The 15,052-nt window shown below is 34.6% G+C and overlaps 1 protein-coding gene across 1 annotated transcript in view; it reads left to right on the top strand.

Annotated features, from left to right (window-relative positions):
* Positions 1-15,052, top strand: part of LOC136826333 (uncharacterized) — a 512,729-nt gene that overhangs the window by 125,189 nt on the left and 372,488 nt on the right. The window contains exon 4 of the mRNA XM_067083586.1: positions 1,175-1,212. Within this exon, the coding sequence (XP_066939687.1) occupies positions 1,175-1,212 (38 nt within the window). The remainder of the gene's footprint in view (positions 1-1,174; positions 1,213-15,052) is intronic.

The raw sequence follows: 15,052 nt of genomic DNA, 5'->3' as shown, positions 1-15,052 counted from the left end.
CACAATACCGAAGCATTTTGATGAATTTTATTTTCTGATTTCTGTAAGAATAAAACACCATTGAGGTCTTAGCTGTTTAATGAACAGTCAGTGAATAGAATGTAAATTTGAGCATTTAATGTGTTATTTTTAAGCCAAAGCATAACAGGGGATAAAGAAGAACATAATAAAGAAATGAAACCCTCAGAATTGAATTTCAAGAAAACACTTGCAAAGATGAACTCAGTATTTTTAATCTTACCCATTTCATGCCTATACATAAAACATGAAAAACTAAATCAAACTAGCATAAAATATAGACACAGATATCAATAAAAAAATATAATTTCACGTCTCGTTATTCTGATCCATTTCTTTTTTAATTGGAAAATGTAAAAAAAATAAATAAAACTAACGGAAAATATAGACAAATATATAAGCAAAAAAAAGAAGAGAAATTTTTCATGATTTTATATCTCGCTTTATCATCCTCGAATTGCCATTTCAACCATGACACCAATACACCTGTCTAACGCACCGGGAATCTCCGCGGGTCGAGAGCGCAGGACAGACACACAAACTGTTTCTCTACGTATTTCGCGGGTAGAACGTATTTGTACGCCGGTGTTTATTTTACTCCGGGAAAATACAATTTCGTTCTCGTTTGCACAGCAAATATATTCGTGGTTATTTGAAACCCTAAAAAGGACAATTGGGTTTGGCAACTGTTCATATAACTGGAGTTATGCGTATGATGTAGGACAAAATGATTCGCTTTCAGGTTTTCAGAGGTGGAAATTTGTTGCCGTTCTTTTGCTAAAGAGAGAGAGAGAGAGAGAGAGAGAGAGAGAGAGAGAGAGAGAGAGAGAGAGAGAGAGAGAATGTAGAAAGCATTTGTATTGCTTCATTAATATAGTAATTTATCTAATGCAAGGTAAATATATATCTAAAATATAAGGAAAGTTGTTCTTCAAGTTTCCTTAGAAATATATTACAGTAGTGACTGCATAATGGAATATATACTTTCATTTAAATAATTCGCTGCAAAAAAAAAATGTTTCTTTTAGCGTCCTAAAACTCTCTATATTTTATCGTGCGTTATTTGAAAAATGTTCCAGTTGCATTTAAGGCATTTTAGGAATATTTACATTTTTCATCAGTTACATGTAATGAACATTTTATTTTTTTGTTACAGAAATGGTAGCAGGAGGAAGGAGAGGCAGATCAAGAAAGGTAAGACTGATTGGATGAAAGTAGCATTTAACGAAAGCCCTAGATGTCCAGGGAACGTGAAGAAGGAAAAACCGTGAAACAGGAGAGTTAAACAAACTGGTACTCAGCTTTCTGTTTAGGCGCATCAAGCGGATAATGTTAAAAATTTTTAATAGGTGTATCTTCCACCTTTCTTCCCAGAATTATCCCTTGCGATGAGAAACGTGTATATATATATATATATATATATATATATATATATATATATATATATATATATATATATATATATATATATATATATATATATATATATATATATATATATATACATATACATACACACACACACACACGCCTTTACGTACCTCAGTACAGCACAAAAACTTTTTCGTTCCCTTTCTAAAGTCAGTTCAACTAATATGCCTCCTCGCTGTCTTGTCTCAAGTATACCTCCAAAGAAAGGTCCCTCGTGCGTCTCAGTGTTGATGGCATTATAATCTCGTCTTCACGTGATATGTATGAATGATGCAACAGCTAATTAAATGAGAGATCTGAACTTAGCTCGCGTGTAGAATTTGCTCCTGTTCCATAGTCAGTGGAACTTAATATTCCTACGTGCTGCTCTTTTGTTTCAAGTTATTTCCAGTGGAAACTGTTTGGCATTGCGTATTTTCCCTTCGCGCTTCTTATTCCAGTTTAAAATAACTTAGGTATCAAAAACGGTTAGGGAATAGTAAAAGTACGAAATAGGTAGCTGAAAAATTGAAATCCGCTGTTTCCTTTTTGTCAAAGTACGCAAAAATATTTAAAGGCTTTGTGAATTTTTTAAAGTATCACGTTCTTTTAAAAGTGTCAAATACCTCCTAAACATAAATTCACAGTTATTCAATAAAAGTTAAAGAATCACTTTTCAAAGAATTTTTCATTAATTGGCCATGTAACTAAACAAAAGCTTAAAAATATCAAAAGTAAAAAACAATACTGTATATTACACAACATTGAAAGAGATATCAAAAGAACCCAGTAAATGAAGATAGAATAATAAAAGGAATCTAAAACCTTTTAGGTGCTGTCCATATAAGTACTACACACCAACTCACTGATAGCATTTAACCTCTGACATTATAATTGGAGAGAGGAAATGGAACTAAGCGAAAGGCGGGGGGGTGGGGGGGGGGCGGTTACTGTGAAGTAGGTTTGCAAAGTTTATCTGAAGAGCTGGAGGCTGGATACCTGATACGATGGAGGGATAAACTCACCTAGGAGAAGGAGGAAATACCCAGCATCTGTTTTCCAGGAGAGGAATATTGGATCTTCGCTGAATGATGCTTTGAGAGAATACTGACCGGGATGCATTATCGTCATTTGGATTAGGCGAACTGTACCCTTTCGAGATGGAAGTTATAGATAATTCTTTTTTAATAGTTAAATCTATGTTATACCCTCCCAACTATACCCTTTGAGTATGAAGTTATAGATAATATTAGTCTGAAATAGAAATTATAGATAATATTATTCTGAAATAGATAAATATGTGTTATACTCTCCTAACTATAACTTTTGAATATGAAATCATAGATTTTTGAAATAGATAAAATCTGTGTTATTCTCTCCCAGTCCAGTATTTATATTCTTATTGCTGCATTTCCATATAAGTTGATTCTGTTACATTTCGTGCCTATATATTGTTAAAATGTACAATTATTTCAGCACCAGTTGAATTGCTAGGATTATTGTAATCATTTACAGACGAAAATTGCGCTGTTATTCAAAGTATATCTTACAAATGTTCATGCTTTACACTTCTCCTTTCCAGTATGTTTTTCAGTTTAAACAACAGATATTTTCTTACTTGATTTAAATGAGATTCGATATCCATCGCCATTTGTGTTATCAAAAGTGCTTATCTGAATGAACAGGGGACTTATAACTCTCAGAAGAGGAAATGGGTTTATGCTTCGACTAAAATGAATACAGTCTAACTGCAAAAGAAACCCTTTCAGTTATAGGTAACTTAGGAACGTAATTGTTAGGCTACGCTCAAATACGCTTAAAGACACAGGGTTCAGTCACTCAAAAGCTGTCTGTTATTTCTCATAATTTTAATAGAAGGCGTTCTTTTTTCACTATACTGAAAATTGGTAATCTTATTCACTTGGGTAAACATCCAATGCTGGACAAAAATCCCTAAGTTCTGGTCATAAAAATCGTATCGGTGGTCTTGTCTTTCGAGATTCTTGGTTCTGGTCGTCCTTTCCTGGTATTAATGTTGGATTTTTCACCGATAAATTACAAATATTAGTTGGTGAATAGTAGGTACTGTAATAGATTTAGAAATATAATTGCTGGTGTTCCCCAAGGCATTTTTCTGGTCAGTTACCTTTAATGTATATATGCACGAGATGTGCTTTGCCCCTGAAAACAAATCTATAGTTTATATGAAAATGATACTACTCTCTCTACAAAGCTCCATCTCCTGAGCATAGATCTGAGGTTGCTGAATCTTTTATGAGAGATTTAGGTGAAATTATTTCTTGGTTTCATGGAGGCAATTAAAGTTATTGTAATATTTTAATGACATAATAAGGATGACGACCCTGATAACAAAATACATCCATTAAGGTAGAAAACTACAATATAGTTTATAAAGGTTTATAAAAATTCCTATACGATTTTGAATACTGGAAAACCATCACATAATATCAATCTCTGTTTTCCCCGGTGGCACAGTAACAAAGTGAATTATTACCGTAATTCTGTCGAGCGATGAAATATTTTTCATTTTATTGCCGATGCTCGGCGGTCTGTTATTCCTCCACTCCTGAGGGAGTGGATGACTTCACAAATATTTTGAAATGTATGGTTGTTATTTTAAGAGACAGCTCCTATAATTATTTTCTGTAGATTGGATGGTTTCTCGTTCTTTCTCAGCTCAGATGTTATGTTTTTGGCTCGTATATGTGTGTGTTTGTTTTCTTTATTTTTGTCTTCAACTAGCTTCTGGAAATCGTGCGTGGGGCTTCGTTGTTGACAATAAGGTATTGAATTTTAGGGAGGGATAGGTATGTATATTTTTTTTTTTAGAGTAGGGGCATAACGGGGATGGGGATCGCTTAATATTGGTGGTGCGTTTTTAAAGTTGATATCTGAATACAAGATGTAATTTACATGGTATCCTTCCTATTACTGTCTTTAAGACGGATTGCCACAAAAATACAATTGCTAAATTAAATTTTTCTCATATCTCCTAAAGAATATCATCCATTCTACAAATTAACGGTTGAGTGGAGGCAAAGGACATTAATAATGATTACTGTTTTGGCTAGTGTGTAGGTGTGGGCGAATATTTTGTGCATGTATGTATACGTATACATTGGTATGAGGTTTAGAAATATCTGTCTAATATAATTACAATAACAAGAAAAAGGAATTAATTCCTTAACAAAAGCAATAAATAAGAAAGGTTCCCCGTGCTCTGTCTGTCCTCATCTTTACACTCTGAGAGACAGTAAACCTAACAGACCCCTCTCTCTCTCTCTCTCTCTCTCTCTCTCTCTCTCTCTCTCTCTCTCTCTCTCTCTCTCTACCTGAGTGACTGTAACCCTAATACCCACTGAAATATAAGACCACTCTGGTTGAAAAGGGATCGCGCGCTTGCTATTCGGGATTTAAACTTCGTTACATAAAGTTGCAGAATAAATCCTGGAATAGAAGGTCCTCATCATCACACCATACTTTATCCCGGAACGCGGGAAGTTTTGAACTTCGCAGATAAACTTCCCTTAATGATATTCCCAGAAGTTGAAGATGACAAATTTACATAATTTAAGACTACTTACGCTTTCAGATCTCGAAATAATGTGTATCATTTCGAGGACGAGTGTAATCTTGTTGAATAATCTTTAATAGATTCACCTCATAGAAAAAAGATGGCCCAAAAGTTATGCAATGAATTTATAGAAGCTGAAAATAAGTTATATATAGATTATGTAGATAGTTAATAAATTCATTGGCTTCCCAACTGAGAAGGGTGAGAGTGGACTAAAAAAATCTTAGTAGGATTGTTGAATTTAAAAATAACATTAAAAAGAGAAGTTTTTGACTAACACCATGATGAATATAGGAATGCATTTCTGGCGTTCCTCAAGGTATTTTTCTTAGTCCGTCACTTTTTGTTATATTTATACAATACTTAGTCACTTTCGAAAAGACTGTTATTGCTTATGCTGACAATGCATCCGTCCCATCTCCTGAGTATAGATGAGTGGTTTGTCAAAACTCTTATCAGTGATTTAGCAAGTAACACCGGATGAAATTGAGCCTTAGTAAAACTTGAACCGTTTTCGATCGTACAAATATGACACTGGATCCGCAGCCAAGCTTTTGTCTCGAATGCTTTTAATATTCTATCTAACTTTCCTTTAACCAAAAAAAAAAAAAAAAAAAAAAGGCATAGTAAGCAAGACTTTCTCAGTATGGTCTATAGAGCCTGTACTACTGTCTTGGTATACCTACAGACTCGTTACCATTGGCTGTAGCTCTTAAGGCATTTATTCGTGTAATGCTAATAAAATTGTTCATTATAGAGATGTAAAATACAGACTTAAGTGATATGACACTTATTTTTACCTTCACCGGAAACTCAGGTAATCCTTTTCCTTATTCGTCCTTAGGTAAAAAAAAAAAAAAAAAAAAAAAGCGGGTTAATGCATGCTATTCTATAGCGTAATACTGAACTACGGTATTATATTTCGACGGAGGAGAAATATTAAAAAAACTTGGATTTATACCTGATTGATAATCATAATTACTGATATTGGATCTATATTTAATGATTTCATATAACGCGCTCGAATAACTGCGAAAAGCTAAAAGATATGAATAGATAAGAAAGGATTCAAGGTCAATTTATGTTTATAACAAAAAAGATAACATTAATTTTCGTTTGAGCTTAATCTTCTTTTATATAAGAGAAATTATGTAAGTTTCTCAAATTTGGAGCATGACATTTGGGTTCGTGATGTTCATTATCTACTGGAAATGTATATGGCAGGATTTTTTACCATAACTTCGTGAGAAATTTTATCCATGGCCAAAAACATTTTAATTTATTTTTGTAAATTATAATACAAATAAGGCAGGACGTCTGGGTTATTGATTCTGTTGATGGCGGATTAAAAAAAAAACTACTATTTAAAGGTTAGCATCATGGCTTGTGTCAGTTTTTGTTAGTGATTAAAAAAAACAGAACACGAGAAGTAGAGCAAATTTAAAACCTTGCTTTTTTGCATGAATACATTAAAATTCGGAAACCTATTTACGCTCAGCATTGTGCCATAAAACATCATTATGATATCGTAAAAAACGGGCCCCAATTTGTCATTATTTCCTAAAATTGTGCCTAACTTTTTCATAGAATACCACGTAAAGTGAAGCAGGATACTTGAGAGAGAGAGAGAGAGAGAGAGAGAGAGAGAGAGAGAGAGAGAGAGAGAGATTACGCTTGCTTTTATTCTGCGATAAGTCATCGTTATAAAAATGAAATATAATGATGGCCCAAAAGGCATTATAAAGTTATCAAGGTCTGTGGTTAATTGTTTCGTGTTCAGTACCTACGTAATTAGTCGTTACTTTTTTCAGCAGCATTCTCCTTGTTCTCAAAATTAGCTAGAATTCTTCTGATCACAAGTGCTCAAGTGATGAGCTGTAGCTAACAATAGGAAATGCCCCAGCCTAATCCTCTCCTCTACCGTGTAATTCATTTAAATGAACACGTACCGCATTACATCTCAAATGTCTAACAAAATCACTCTTACAACCAAACTTTCTTATATAAATTGTAAACACTAGACCAGTATAAACGAACTTTCCTATATAAATTGTAAACACAAATTCTTTGTAGCAGGACCATCATAGGGTCCTGGAAAATCTCGAACCCCGCAAGTTTATTGGTACTTGTATACAACCCTGGGAGCAAAATCTTTAACTTTTATTTTGGGGGGGGGGGGGAGGAGCCTTTATAAACATGACTGAATTTCCTATCGATCAATGGATTCTCTCTCTCTCTCTCTCTCTCTCTCTCTCTCTCTCTCTCCTTAGGAACGTGACTGACTGGTCTGTTTCCTTCGTTCAAGTTTTGTGCAAAATAGTTTGTTCAAATTTTCATTTCACATGTTCCATACACTTCATATTCATACTCATATTTTGATGGGAAGTATTCTGTTACGATCGAAACCCCCAAATCAAAATGTGATTGAGCAAATAAATACATTATATCATGATAATTTTGGTGTATTCCACATCAAGAACTTAATTATCAAAATTATGACTGCTGGGATAAGACTAAATTACTTTCCCGAAGCGTTGAGGAAATCAAAGCATTAATTCTTCCGTTTCAGTTTGTCAGGAAAATTAAGCCCAGACCCGTGCAGCATCTTTATCGTCTTTTTTTTTTTTTTTTTTTTTTTGTCCTGAGGACAATTGTAAGGTTTTCTGCATTCGATAAGATATGCATTCCACGATTTCGCTCCATCACCACCTGGAACATTCTGATGGAATTTATGGAAATGGCTTCCAGCACAAACATTTCCAGGTTACATCAACAGTTCCAGATGGCCGTTGTTTTGTCGATTTACATGTCACTTCCCAATGCAATATTATTTCGCCTTTCAGTTCTTCTTGTTATTTCGGGTTGTTCTAACCTTAAGGACCCCAAATTTATGTTTTTTTTTTTTTTTTTTTTTTTACCATTTGTCCTTCCATGTTTTTGAAGAATCTTTTCGATAATAACCATAGGTTGTAGTTTCGCATCATCTGAATTTTATTCTGCGATTTGTTTTCTATAGATATTAAAGTATTTTAGTTTTTTTCATGGATGCCAAATAAGTTTTTCATCCAAAAATAATGAGTCATCACCCTTCTCATCTGACAATCATATAAAATTTTATATGGTGAAGGTAATAATCCTACTGTTTTTTCCTATTATCCTTCTTATTCTGTCTTTGAGATTTATTTCTCACAAAGTCAAGCAAATCTATCACATTCATGATAAGTATACGATTTGTATTTGTGATTTTACATAGATGATTTCATTTACTCTTTATCTGGCTGTCTGTCTGTCTTCCCGTCTAACTCCAGTCTTACAAAGTCGTTGTCTCTCACTCCATTATCTTACCCTACTCCATATTCGTCTACCTATTTCCTTGTCTCCCCCAGCCACCGAATTCCCTCCATGACCTGCCCACCTCTTCCATACGGAAGCCAGCCCGAAAAACCAGTAATCAAATTACCTGTGGCATTTGCCTTCCTTTGTGCGAGCCAACCGTTCATAAAGGCATCTGGTAACCTCGTTCAAAAGCATGTTAGTTCTTTTCTTTGGCTGACGAAGCGTCCATATTTATAAAGACGTTCAGAGGAAAAACGAAAGCTAGGGGGTTCATCATTGCTTCGATCGTGTGAGCACTAAAATAGCCTATGATATTCTCATGTGAAACTTCGTTATTATCAGTGGAAATAAAAACATTGATATTTTGGATCTCTGGTGAAGCTTATACAGGGAAGTTGTATTTCAAATCTCAGTAATGGCTAATTTTTCGTCCTATCATCTTGAAGTAAAACCAAGTCTCAATTTATGAACAAACTTCCGTTTTCGTAAGAACTGAAAGTGTGGGTACCAATTTTCTCGTCTAATGCTACACAGAGTTTTCCTCCTTTTTATGTACTTGTGTACTGCGGTACATGGCTAATTGATAATGAAAAAGATTTAGGAAAAATGTAATTAGAAAACGAAATTAGGAGACGTCGTTTCGTTGAAAGAGGAAATAGTTTTAAAGTTGAAGCTTTTATTGACTCCTACATCTACATCCTATATATAACTGACAATTTTACTATAGTATTATTTTTTTAAAGCTTTGAATTCCACAGATTTATCTAAGGTATAATTGGTGATCAGTCCTACTTTAGTAGAATTCACACTTTTTTTTTTTTTTTGGTACTTTGGGATGTTTTTCCTTCCTTCTCTTGCATCTAAAGCGCCTGAAATGTCTGGCATAAAGATATTGTTAGAGAAAGTTTTTACATATGGGTTTTCTCCTGACAGTAAACAAAAAGTTTCAAGCGCAAACGGCCGATCTATTTTGTAGCTGACGGTGTAACACACCTGCGCCCTTTATTTTATTTTATTGCATTACTCAAACTCTGTTTAGCATGTTTTCGACAAATACTATCGTCATGTTATTTCCTTTTTTTACTGCACATTCATCTGCTTATGATTCTACTCTTTGTATATCATCGACCTTTTCATTATCCGAAATCCTTTCTAAGTTTGTCCTTCATCTCAATTATGCTTACGTAGCACAGGTTACAGTCGAGATATAAGTCTGCAGAAAGCTGCAAAATAAAATAAAACTGATTCAGGATAAGAGATTTGGTAATATCACGCATAAGAATATTATATATATATATATATATATATATATATATATATATATATATATATATATATATATATATACATACATACATATATATATGTATATATATATATATATATATGTGTGTGTGTGTATTTTATATATATATATATATATATATATATATATATATATAATATATATATATAGATATTATATATATATATATATATATATATATATATATATATATATATATATATATATATATATATATATATATATATATATATATATATATCTGCATATATATATATATATAAATTATATATATATATATATATATATATATATATATATATATATATATATATATCTGCATATATATATATAAATTATATATATATATATATATATATATATATATATATATATATATATCTGCATATATATATATAAATTATATATATATATTTATATATATATATATATATATATATATATATATATATATATATATATAGTGTACGTGTGTGCGTACAATTTGCGAAATAAAGACAGAGTTCCTTTTCGTATATATCTATTCCTAAAACAGGAATTTTCAGGGCAGCCGTTGACATACGAAGTGTAAAGTTTTCGCTAAGCATAACATTTGCATAATGGCTTCATATTTCCTACTTCTCAGGAACAGAGCTCTAAAATCTCTTGGTAAAAGTCGGGAATGTGGCCCAACGACTGTAAAGGCAATGATTTTTAGGAACAGTGTTTCTTCATTTGGATCTTTTAGGCTCTGTAGTGACTACCATATCCAAGAAATGTGATCTCAGATCATTGTGGATACTAAAAATATATGTATATATACATATATATATATATATATATATATATATATATATATATATATATATATATATATATATGGAAAATACTAACCAATAAAAAGGTGAAGCATATATTCATTTTCTTTATATATATATATATATATATATATATATATATATATATATATATATATATATATATATATATATATATATATATATATATATATATATATATGTTTGTTTTTTAACTCGTGTGTGTAGTTGACTGTGTACCCAAAGGGAAAGAGAATATATCTGCAACCTTTTCACATATCACACAAAAAGAAATGGAGAGAACGAGAAAGAATGAATGCGAAACCCATCATGAAAATATTACCCACTCATCAATGGAAAACCCCGCGATGCATATACCGTCATCATTCATAAAACGCGCGAGACGTATGAACCCCCTAATCACCGTTCACTTTCTAACCCTCTGACCGAAGGGCCTTCATTCTTTTATCATCTCTCAAAATCCATCAACGCCACCGAGAGTCATCAAGGCGGGATCGTTTCCTTTTTCATTCCTCCGACGGGAAAGTTTCAGAGACCCCGTAAGTAAGACGCCATGAAAGCGTCCCATGAGGAGTGAATTATCACCATGTGAGCCGTGACTCCATAAAGGATTAGGGTCGTCAACCTCGCCGACTTTGAGGACCGAATGCTCCGTCGAGAGATTCCGGGCGTGTATCTTGTCCTCTTAGTGCTGCTTAAAATATCTGCTGACGGAGGGTGGTTGTTCTTGCAAGAGGAAGAGGAATAGGAATAGAATATAATAAAATATAAGGGTTTTAGGCCAAAAGGCAAGCGCTGGGACCTGTGAGGTCATTCAGCGCTGAAAGGGAAATATACAGTAAGAAGGTTTGAAGGGTTTAACAGAAGGACAAACACGCAGTTGCACTGTGAAAATAATTGAAAGAGAGGGTTGAAAATCAGATGGAAGAAAGAGAATATGAACGGAGGTACAATAAAAGGGATGACAGAGGTTGCAGCTAGGAGCCGAAGGGACGCTGCAAAGACCCTAAAGTAATGCCTACAGTGCACCACGTAAGGTGCACTGACGGCACTACCCCCCCTACGGGGTCGTCAAGGTGCACGCAGGGTTTCATGAATGTTATTTAGTGGTCCTACAAGGTTCTACAAGGGTTGCGGATTAAAATGGCTTCCTGACACGTAGACAGTGCCACACAGTCTCCCAGAATGTTTCTGATATTTTTCATAATTTCGAATATTTGATTCTTTTTTTTTTTTGTTTCTGTACTCTATTCGATGAGAATTCTATGACGGTCCGAAAATTAACACCTTTATAATTACAGGTTTACCATTATGATAAAATGTAAGAAAATAATATTTCTAAGCATTGAAATGCAAAAGAAAATACCTTTAGATACCACAGGCAAAATCAAAGGAGTATTAGAGAAAGGCTGGATAATAGTAATATAATAATAATGAAGAGAAAAAAGCAAAATCAGTGAAGGAGGGGAAATACCGAGTAAAGAATTAAAAAAGAAAAAAAATGCTATTTTGACGCGCCCGGATTTCATTAAATGTTATCTGCTCCAGCCAACTGGACACCAGATGGCGCCAACTTTCGAAATATTCGTTTTTTGCAGAACCTGACCTGAAGGACACAGCCCAGCTACCAGACGTTTTGCCGAGATATCCAGCGATAGAGGGGGGGAGGTGGGGGCGGGAGGAATGATATGGCTTGGGGATGGAGGGGTGGGTGAAGGGTGAGATAAGGAGGGAGTGAGACGGCTGGAAGTAACGACCTGGATATATATATAAAAAAAAGAGAAACTGGAGGAGCTTCCAGGAAGGTATCGGATTTCTTTCAGAGACATGATACTGAAGGCGAAGATTTAAGAGTGATCTGTATGCTAACTGAATTCTCTTCCGGGAAATTTTGATCGTTCAATAAGATACAGATAAAAGGTAGTTCGCCCATTGTGTCTTTAATAGTTCGCCCATTGTGTCTTTAATAAGGATGTTCGTTATCATCCAAGCAATGAAAAGCCTTCAATCGAGAGTGCACAAGTAATCTTCATGACGACTTCAATGAAGACATTTTGAAAATAGAAAACGCCTCTGGACTAGTGATGAAATCATTAAAATTCATAGACAATTCTCTTTCTTTATCACTATTTATAAGCACCAACCACTTATATAATACCAAACCTTGCTTCACATGAGGTCGCTCTAACGCAGTTAATAAAGAACTTATAATAAAGAAATGACATAGAAAGTGCGAAATATACAACAATATACAAAAATAAAGAATTCTGAAATACTGTACGGTATCTAATATTGCAACTCTAGTTAGAGTGGAGGCTAGCAGCATATATGTTTAGGATTTCTGATAACTGATCTGAATGGCAAAACTGAGTAAGTGAAGCACAAAAGAAAACGTCATTTCACAGCAATAAGAACATTCCTCTAAAAGTCAGTATTACAGCAGCAAGCAAACCTCTTGTGACTGCCATTTTCCTTTCTAGTTACTAATCACTAAGAGAACTTACAAAGTATAAACAGACTTATGTAATTAAACACAAGCTTTGTGTCATTCGAAGTGACCTCTAGAGCACGTTCTAGTTTTTCCTTCACATGAAGGTTTTCATCACATCTTATCATTCACCCTCCCTGTTATCTTCCGCTCTGAACTTACTAGAATTTCACCTTTTTCACAAATCTTAGACGTCGTCTTACTCGGCCCCCCCCCCCCTTTTTTTTTTTTTTTTTTTTTTTTTTGTTCTTCTGACCATCTTTCTTTTCTGTGCATCATTTGCAGATTCTGCCCCTTCCGATTCTCACCTTTTCAGTATTTCAGTTCTTCTATTATTTCTAAGCTAATCTTAACATTTCCTCCTGTATACCTTCCTAAATCACCCACTGCCTTTAGCCCACTATCTGGGCCTATATTAATTGCTCATCACTTCCCCATCTCGGTAAACCACTTTAACAACATACTATTCATTTCTCATTTTAATAGTCTGATATAAGCCAGTTTTTGGAAGTTACAAATCTAGGCAATTTGTGGCATACTTCTTAATCTGAGCTCAAGTTCCTCGCTGATCAGTAAACATGTTTGATATTTTTTTCTCCCTATTTAATAAAGTGTAAATGAAATACAATATACAAGGAATATATTCTCTTATTTTCTTTATATTTGAAATACAATATACAATGAAGATATTCTCTTATTTTCTTGACATTTGCCTCCTCTCCAATAAACTTGTATCGCAGACAGCAATATTGCAAACGCAGCATTCCCTTTAGAGGCGGCAAGTTTTATCCCTTCTTTCTCCTTTGGGAAAAAAGGAAAAGAACTAAAGCCTACTACACTCTTGCGGCCTGCCGGAAAGATCCGTATATCCCAGCAACTTGGAAACTCCTATAAACAGCTTATCGAAACAGCGATACTTGCTATTTTCCGGCATTAGGGGGAGAGAGGCATAAACGTTGATATTGCATTAGCCAATGGCAGGAGGTGGGCGCCGCCACTGAACCTCGGGTAATACTCGCCGGTGAGATAACAGCCCGCTGCCCCCAACCGCCATTATACTCACAAGCGCGAGTTTCGGATCTTCGGAATTATCATAACGCGCCGTCACTTTCCGAGGTTCTGACGCTGCTGGGTTTCTCGCGGCTTAGGCTTCCAATTGGTACGTCGTGCCGGTAAACCCATCCAATTTAGATAAGAGAGGGCGGAGAGTTTGTTGGCCTCTTTGACACATCGCCTTCGGCTCTCCTCAAAAGAGGGTGGGAACAAGGGAAAGATGAAGGAGATGGGTGATGGGGTTTGCCAACGAAGGAATTTTTTTTTTTATATCGATTGATTAATCAAAACTACTGCAAGAAAGTATAATGATTTGACCTTATAATGTTGCCAAACCTACAGTCTATCATGAAAAGGAGTTAGCAGTAAGATTTAAGGATGAAAAGTAAGCCAGATGAGAGTGTGTCTAACCACACGTGGGTTTTTGGACCTTCAAATATTTCAAATGGTAAATGCATTTGGCATGAAAAAGATGTATTCCAATAAAAAAAATGCCATAGCAACTCCCTATCTTAGAGGTATAAGGCTGTAGGCTGATCAAATAGTCGATTACTTCTGACAGGCTCTGTGGAAGATGATGCCTAGGTACTGTACAATAGCTCGGTACAGGTAACAAAGGCATACACGTATTCACCAGGTAGCTTCATTCCACAAGGTTTGCTGGAGGTTTCCATACTGAGGAGGGACATTGCGTTTTTTGGAAGAAAGCAAAAGAGGGATAATTATATGACGTTAGCTTCCGACAAAGCAATATTAAAGAAACATGAACAGGGGAAAATTACCAATCTTGTATGTGACTTAAATCATATATAAAGTTAATTACTTCTTGGGACTCCCCATATCAGACGGTCGTTCAGAAATGATTAATATGAATACCTTTGGAAACGATGGAAGTCAAAAGCTTCTAGAATAAAAAAAAGACTGTTGTAATCGATAAAGGTGACCTTATGCGACAGAGGAAGGTAAAACCTAACTAAGGAATTGGAAACAATCATTACCGAGAGGGGATAGACAGGGTAATAAGTGAG

The sequence above is a fragment of the Macrobrachium rosenbergii genome, chromosome 40, assembly GCF_040412425.1.
Source record: "Macrobrachium rosenbergii isolate ZJJX-2024 chromosome 40, ASM4041242v1, whole genome shotgun sequence".
In the NCBI taxonomy this organism is placed as follows: Eukaryota; Metazoa; Arthropoda; class Malacostraca; order Decapoda; family Palaemonidae; genus Macrobrachium; species Macrobrachium rosenbergii.
Note: the sequence above shows the minus strand (reverse complement) of the source record. Positions and strands in the feature narration are given on the sequence as shown.